The sequence below is a fragment of the Terrapene carolina genome, unplaced genomic scaffold (assembly GCF_002925995.2).
Source record: "Terrapene carolina triunguis isolate 2854851 unplaced genomic scaffold, T_m_triunguis-2.0 Scaffold66, whole genome shotgun sequence".
Taxonomy (NCBI): domain Eukaryota; kingdom Metazoa; phylum Chordata; order Testudines; family Emydidae; genus Terrapene; species Terrapene triunguis.
In genome coordinates, this window is record NW_020664417.1 from 46526604 (window position 1) to 46535391 (window position 8788).

General features: G+C 42.5%; 1 protein-coding gene across 1 annotated transcript; it reads left to right on the forward strand.

Moving 5' to 3' along the window:
• Positions 1–4579: 4579 nt before the first annotated feature.
• On the forward strand, positions 4580–7054 carry LOC112102074 (zinc finger MYM-type protein 1-like). The gene is given in 1 exon segment (XM_024193129.1): positions 4580–7054. A coding segment is annotated over 1 exon segment (2475 nt).
• Positions 7055–8788: the final 1734 nt, after the last annotated feature.

Sequence of the window (8788 nt, forward strand, 5' to 3'; positions counted from 1 at the left end):
ATCTTTTGGCTTGGCTTGTAAATCTTATTGACAAAGTTTATGTAGACCCATGTGAATGCCTACTGAGTTTAGATGCCTCATGCTGGAAAAGGGTTGGTGTTAGATGCTTTATTCTAAACAGCTTTGGTAAATTCAGAAAGAATAAAACCAACAAAACCCCCAAACTTTTCTTACTTGAAATTGTGTTCATCTTGTGTGTTTTGCATACAATGCCTCATTTTCCTGGATGAAGAAAATATGGGTGTCACTGTGCTGATGCACAGGCCAGAACAGTGTTGACAGAGCCAATAGTCTCCCAGCTACTAGACAGAACTGCAGTCAGTAAATAAAGCCCTTATTTGTGCATCTTCCTTCTTTAAGGAGTCAGCTTGGTGGTGGTAGGGAGAGATGGCGAAGAGTAGCAACTGGATATCACAGTCATAATAGCTAACTGAGGGAATCCACCAGTTGACTGGGGGATTGGTTGGTTGGTTGTACTAGCAATGCTAAGAGAGAGGGAGAGGAAATTCTGAAAGGCCAGATGGGTTCCTGTCATGTCTCAAAAACTTTGAGAACAAGGCAGGGAGACTTTTATCCTTGTCTTTAGTAACCCTGGCATGGCATACGACCAGGACTCCAAGGCTGCCCAGAACTAGCTTGGGTTCACTCCCAGACCAAGGACAAGTTTAAAACTGGAGTTTTACCCTTCAAGGGATAGGGCACAGGTAAATCTAACCCTTCCATTGTCATGGACTGGGGCATGGGTGGTCAGTGCAGGGGTGGACAGGCCTGCAGGTCAAAGTAGGAGTCAAGAACCGAGCAGGGCAGAAGCAAGCCTGAAACAAGAAAGGCACAAGAGCAGTTGCAGGTATAAACACTGAGCAGCCACTGGCCAAGTACTATTGCTGGGTTTAAGTCCTGGCAACACTGCTCAGCCAATCAGGTGATCTGGCCAATTAGGGATCTCAGCTGTAGTTAGCTAGCTGATCCCAGACCCAGCTGCAGGACCTCACTGCAGACAGTACCCACCCCACATCCTTTGAAGGCATGTCCTAGGGCCTAGTTTCTCAGGATAAGCCCAATGGAAATCCTGTAGTAGATCCAGGGGGTGGATGTTTTCAATTTGTTTCCAAGATTGCTCATCTGGACCATAACCCTCCCAGTCCATTAGGTACTGGTGTTTTCTCCTAACAAATTGGGAGTCAAGGATTTGTCTGAGAAAGCATTCTTATTGCCCCCAGGGTTATGGGTGGTGGTACTGGGGCAGCAGTGATTGAGCAATATATTCTTAGTATGGGACTTAAGTGGGGAAATGTGAAACACTGAATAGATCTTGAGCAAAGCAAGTAGTTGCCACTTGAAGGCTAGAGGGTAGAGATGTTCCAAGATCTTGAGTGGGCCCAGGTACTGGTGATCAAGTTTGGCTGATGGGCAGGTCAAATTGAGGTTCCAGGTAGAGAGCTAAACTGTATCTTCTTCACCTGCCTCCCTCCAGCTGGGCTGGGGGCAGTCTAATGGCCTAGGGTACATTGTATGTGCAATTTTCCCATGTGGATCTTAATTGTACTTGGTACAGCTGGGCAGCCCAGTCTGTGGCTGCAGGTACCAGGGAGTGGGTGGGTATGTCAGGATGGAACTGAAGATCAGAACCATAGCTCACAAACAATGAGCTTTGTTGTTTGAGGTGTGGGTTGCATTTTTATAGGCAAATTCTGCCTAGTGGAGCAGAGAAAACCAGTTGTCTTGGTGGTCATTCAAGAAACAGTGTAGGTTCTGATCTAGAACCTGGATGACTTGTTGTGTTTGCCTATTAGTCTCTGAGTAGTAGGCAGATGATAGGATGGACTCTAAGCCAAGAAGCCACAGAAACTCCCACCAAAAATGTGAGAGAAAGTTGAGTCTGTAGTTTGATACAATGCCAGTTGGTAGCCCATAGCAGCAGAAGATATTCTACAGAAAGAGGTGTGTTATTTCTGGGGTGGTAGGGATGGTGCAGCATGGAACAAAATGTGCCATATTAATTAGGAGATCAACTATGACTAGTATCACCCTGTGCCCATGAGAGTGAGGCAGATCCACAATAAAATCCATTGATACAGTAGACCAGGGTAGAGGAGGAAATGGATAAAGGCTTGAGAAGGCCAAGCAGTTTCAAGCAAAGGGTCTTGTTTCAGAAGCAAATGTTGCAGGATTTTACATACTCCTTGTTGCATTCATGTAGGCCAGGATACCATAAACTCCACGATATCAGGTCCCATGTCTTAGACTGGGCAAAGTGACCAGCGAGTGGCATATCATGGCATAATTTCAGGACCTAGAGTCTAGGTTGACCCTCTAGAATATAAATATGATCCTTGTAATAGAGGAGGCCATCCTCTAGCCTAAATTCAGAGCTGGATTAGATAGCTGGATTATCCAGGGTCTGGAGGAGCTGGATTGTGAAGGGATTGTGGGGCAGCTGAGAATGGATGGATGGACATTAGATTGCTGTTGATTGACCCATTGACAGAGGTGGATGCCTTTAGAGAAGGAGAGAAGTTCTTCTCTAGGCTCACTGTACTCTTCTTTGTGTGACAGAGAATCTGCTTTTCCATTTCTAGCCCCCCAGGTGATAGGTTACAATAAAAATCAAATCAAGCAAAAGCGAGAGACTAGCAGATCTGACATTGATTGAGGTGTCTGGTCATCCGGAGTCAGTGAGAACCTGGACTGGGACCCAAGGTGCCTCCAGCAGGTGATGCTATTCCTTGAATACTGCCTTGATTGCCAATAACTCCTTGTCCCAGATACTGTAATCTTTTCCACTGAGGTCAGTTTTCAGGAGTAAAAGGGTGAAATTGACTGTGGGAGCCCACTGACCAGGACAACACCTTGCCTATGGCAAAGTTTGTTATGTCAGCTTCCATAATAAATACTTCAGCGGATAAGAATGGGCACCGTGGTGATGCCCTCTTCAGCTGATCAAAGGCAGACTGAGCTTCCAAAGACCAAAAGAACTATGTTCCTTTTCACAGGAGTGCCATCATAGGTGCAACCATGCTAGGAAATTCTTTGATGAAACACTGGTAAAAACTGATGAAACACAGGAAACGCTTTACCCTCCTATGTCCTTCGAGGGCTCCCTGCCATCTTGCGTGGGTCCATGGTTAGTCCCTTGAGAAGTCCCTTAGTACCATAGGAATTCAACTGTGTTCTAGTCAAACTTACTTTTCTCAAGCTTTGTGTATAGGTGCTTTTGCCAGAGTCTAAAAGGTGGCTCGTGTTTGTTCATGAGGATCCTGATCCTCAGAAAAAAAAATGAGGCTATCAAGGTAAATGACCACAAATTTGTTCAACATGCCTTGGAAGATATCATTCATGAATTGCTGAAAGGTTACCAGGGCATTGTATGGGCTGAAAGGCATGACCAGGTATTTGAAATGCCCATACCTGGTACAGAAAATGGTCTTCCACTTGCCTCCTCCTTCCATCTGAACTAGATTATAGGCTCTGTGAAAGTCCAGATTGCTGATGACCCTGGCAGAGTGCAGTCTTTGAAAGAGCTCATTAATAAAGGGTAATGGTCCTGAGTAGTAACCATATTTAATGCCTGGTAGTTCACATTAAGTACTGGAGAGAGGAGAAAAATGCCAACCCACCTCAGACCCCTGTGTTGGGGCTGGAGTTTGCCACTTCCTGAGCAGAAATATAGACTGGACTTTTCCAGGGCAGCTTGATGGAAAGTATCCCAGTTCAATGCAATACAGGCATAGGCCTGATACTGTAAGCCAGTTTTAATCTGTGTTGGAGAGACACAGCTAAGCTTGACAGAGCTGCATGGGTTCCAGCTGGATGAGGACACCAGGTGCTGGCAGACAGGACCTGGCAAGACCAGTGAGGGTTGGGACTGCCTGATGGAATACTGCCCAGAAAGAAAGTCAATCTTAATACTGAGCTCAATCAAGGCATCCAGGCCAGCCGGTGGCTCTATGCATGCAGGTTCATCTTTGGTCTCATTTTCGAGGCCAGATTGGAAGAGGTAGCACTGCAGAGCCTCACTCCATGTGGTATCAGCTACCAAATGCTGAAACTCTGCAGCATAATTAGAACTGGCCAGTGTTTCTGCGGCAAGATCTGGAGTGCAGCCTTGGCTGTGAACATGGCTCGGGTCATCAACAAATAGTTCCATGATGACTTCAACAAAGTCCTCAAACTGGTTCAGGAGAGGGCTACTTTTCCTGGAGTACGGAGGACCAAGCCAATGACTCCTTGGTCAGCAGGCTAATGGTAAGTCCCACCAGTGGCGTATCATCGCCTAGGCCAACAAGGCCTAGGCCTAGGGCGGCAAATTTTCAGGGGTGGCAAATTTAAAATAGCAGCCCAGCATTTTTGTACTTGCGGCATCGCGCGCTGCGATTCTACCAATCATGATAGCGCGTATTGAAACCACCAATGATGGCGCGATGGAGACACCATTTAGTAAGCAACATACTCTGGACTGGAATCACCACAATCCTAACCGTTAATTAACAATATGACTGGAAGGAAGAAATTAAGCAGTGTTCAGTTAAAAAAAAATGCTATACAGAAGAAAGAAAGGGAAAATGAAATGATAGCAAAAATGCGCAAAATTGATTCCTTTGTTGTATCAGTTAGTGCCGACAGTGAGACAGAAAAAAAAGTTGAAAGAAGTAGTGAAGTAAAAAGTGAAAATATTGATGTGTATAAAGTACATATTAAAACTAATGAAGAAATTCCAGCTGCGGTTAGTGTTGAAGAAAATGTTCCAAATACTAGTGTATCAGAGACTACCGGGAATCACGTTGATCTGGATATCTTTGACAATACTGCAGAGATTTGCAAATCACATCAATCAGAAATTCAATCTGATATTGGAATATCTACCATAAGTGACGACCCAGCCCAATGGATATTGAATGATGCTACAATTGAATATTTATCAACGCATGGTATTAAACAAAATATCGATAGTGATTTTACTAACTCAAAAAGGCAATATACTGATAAAATGCGTGTTCTAACAAAAAATGTGTTTGAACGACATCTTTTAAATGGTGAAGTAAAGCCACAGCAATATCTTGTATATTCAGAGAGCAAAGGAGCCGTGTTTTGTGCCCCATGTTGATTATTTGGAGGGATCTCTAATCTGGCAACGAGTGGATACCATGACTGGAAAAACATATCAACTCGACTACGTGAACATGAAAATTCGACTGAACCTAAAACGTGTGTACTGACAATGGTGAGGAGAGGCGAGATATCCGGAAGAATTGATATACATTTCAAATTTCAAATGGAAGAAGACATTATGTATTGGAGAAATGTGTTGAAAAGGATTGTAGCAGTGATAAAGAAACTTTCAAGCAGAGGACTTGCATTTAGAGGTAAGGTGGAAAAATTTGGATCACCTTATAATGGCAATTACATGATGGCCCTTGAGCTTGTCGCAGAATTCGACCCATTTTTATCAAGTCACATTGCACGTTATGGAAATGAAGGTCGAGGTAACGTATCTTATCTTTCATCCTATACATGTAATGAATTTATAAAATTGATGGCTTCAAATGTGATCTCAATTATTATTAAAGAAGTAAAAGAAGCCAAATATTTCTCGATAAGCATTGACTCAACTCCCGACATATCTCATGTTGATCAATTGGCTTTTATACTGAGATATGTAAACAATGATGGCATACCAGTAGAGAGGTTTCTTTGTTTTTTACCAAATACTGGCCACAAATCAGAACAGTTAGCTGATGCTGTACTTTCAACTTTGAATTGTTATGGATTAGATATCGCAAACTGCCGTGGCCAGTCGTACGACAATGCCACTAACATGTCTGGTGTATATAGCGGGTTGCAAGCAAGAATTAAGAATATAAATCCTTATGCTGTGTATGTGCCTTGTTCTGCACATTCTTTAAATCTGGTTGGAGTATGTGCAGCAGAAAGTTGTCAAGAAGCATGTTCATTTTTCTCAACTGTCCAACATCTTTATTCATTTTTTTCTGCCTCTACTAACCGGTGGGACATTTTACTATCTAATTTGAAGCCAGGCAGTAAAGTAATAAAAAGACTTTCTGAGACTCACTGGTCATCTCGAGTGGAAGCTTGTCATAATTTGAGTGAAAACTGGAATGCTATAATTAAAGCCTTAAAAACAATGAAGGAAGATGCTACTGAGAAACCTGTTACACGTAATGAAGCTGCAGGCCTGCAGCGAAAACTCGATCGACTTGAGGCAGCTTTTATGGCTGTATTTTGGAGCTCACTCTTGGAAAGATTTCATATAACTAGCCAAAAACTGCAAAATGTTTATATTGATATACAGACAGTTGTAGAACTCTACAACTCACTAATAGGATACATTCACTCTATACGGGACTTGTTTGATATGTACGAAGAGAAAGCCAAAGAAAAATCTGAAATTGAAGACTACGAACTTGACACAAAGCGAAAAAGAAAGCGTAAACTGCAAGTTGAGGAGACAGACGAAGTTGAAGTGGAAACGTGTGGTAGAGATAAATTTAAAGTAGATACCTTTTTAACAATACTAGACCTTGTATGTTCCGAATTGAAACGCAGAAGTAATGCGTATCAAGAAATTTATAGCAGATTTCAGTTTCTCTCTAACATTACCAATACTTCAACAGCAGATATAATAGTTCATGCTAAAAAATTACAGCTATGCTACCAAGGAGATTTAGAAGAATCATTTGTGAATGAGTGTCTACATTTTCGATCGTATTTGGAAGGTGTCAAAATTCCTGAAAATGAAAAGAAGTCAATTATAAGATATTGCAGCCTTCTTCGAAATCAAAACATTCATTCAGTATATCCAAATCTTGATATTGCCTTCCGAATGTTCGTTTGCACACCTGCTACAAACTGTTCAGCGGAACGAACATTTTCGGCTTTAAAAAGGGTGAAAAACTACTTGAGGGCTAATATCAGTGAAGAAAAATTAAACTCCCTTTCTCTCCTGACAATTGAAAAGGATCTAACAACTTCTCTGGATTATACAGAATTAATTAATAAGTTTGCTGCTCAAAGGTGTAGGCGTAAACAAATGTAATTACTTACTATTCAAATACTTTTATTTCTTTCATTGTATCTACATAAAATAAAAAAATAAATATTTGATATACACCGGACCCCCGCTTGAACGCAGCGTTTTGAATCCATGTGTGCGGTCCTGCGCGGTAATCGAAATCGCGCTATACAGACTAAAACTAAAAAAAACTAAAACAAGTTCATATGGGGCCAGCCGCCGGGGGCAGCAATTATTTCAGGGCCTGGGGGTGGCAAAATCATTAATCCGCCACTGAGTCCCACCCGGGACTGGTCAGTGAGGGAAAACTGCTGGCGCAGCAGGAATAGGCGCTCACACTGATTCATAAAACTGCAGAGCTGACTGCAGTCAGAATCAAACTTATTTGTTAGGAGAATTGTAGGTTCCAAAGAGGGAGGAGTCACAGGTGAAGAAGCCTGAGCCTGCAGTATGTCATTCTGCACCTGCAGGGCATTTACCTGCATCTGTAGGTTCTGTAGGGCACCCACTAACTCCATCAAGATGATGCTAGCCTTAGTGGGATCCATTCCAGTAACCAACCTTCTCCTGTCCCCTTCTTTACCTCCTTGTTTGTTTGGGCTGTTCAAACTGTCATGGACTGGGGCATGGGTGATCAGTTCTAATGCTCAGAGCAGTGACAGTCAGTCCTAGTAGTTGGAGCTGAAGTCAAGAGCCAGAAGCCAGAATCAGTAAAACATGAGTCAGAAACTGAGTCAGGCAGAAGCAAGGCTGGGAACAAGGTAGGCACAGGAGCAATTGCTCCTGTGGGCATAAGTATTGAGCAGCCGCTAGCCAAGTGCTATTGCTAGGTTAAACAGCAGCCTTGGAAATGCCAATCAGTCAATCTGGCCGATTAGGTATTTCAGGTGTGATTAGCTAGCTGATCCCAGGTCCAGCTACAGGCCCTTCATTCCTGTCTCCATTCCCTTATGAGCGCTGTAAATGTAATGTTGTCCTGACATGTCTATTAACAAAATATAACAGATAGTCCATCCATTTGACTTCTTAGCCATAGTCCACAAGTTCCACAAGCTCATAACCGTCTTTCATTTGCTGTTTCCATTTCTCACAGTAATCTTTATGGTCTCCAGGTGTACATACAGAGTTCATAGGTAAACCAAAGACAATGTCAATGGGCAAAAGGGGTGAATTCCACTTAATAAATAGAAGGGTGAGAACCTTGGAGCTTAATTTTGTGTACAGTTATAGGCATAGATGACCTTATTAAGGGAGCCTTTCCATTTTTACTTTTGTTCCTCTAGCAAAGTTCTGAATGTAGCTCGCTGAGCTTGGTTCAGCCTTTCTATGTCCCCCTTGCCCTGGGGATAACCTAAGGTTGTGTAAAATGTTTCAGTTTTACAGTAGTAGTGTAACCTTCTAAATAAATTATTTGCAAATTCTGCCTCTTGGTCATGATGAATCCGTTTGGGGAATCAAATTTTAAAACAAAGTCATTGAAGATCTTGTCTGCCACAGTCTTGCCTGACTTCTTGGTGATAAGGGAGGTTTGGGAAAAGGAGATGAAATAAGTCTATCGATACAAGTGCAAATGGTTCTATTGTAACTATGTTAGTTAGCGAAGCTGGTGACGTTTTTTTGCTTGATGCATGTACAGACTAACAACAATGTCCAATGTTCCACTTCATCTTTGGCCAATAAAACTGATCTCATGCCAGACTGATTATTTGCTTTGCTCCTAAGTGTCCCATCTCTTCCTGTGATATACCTGATTAAAAC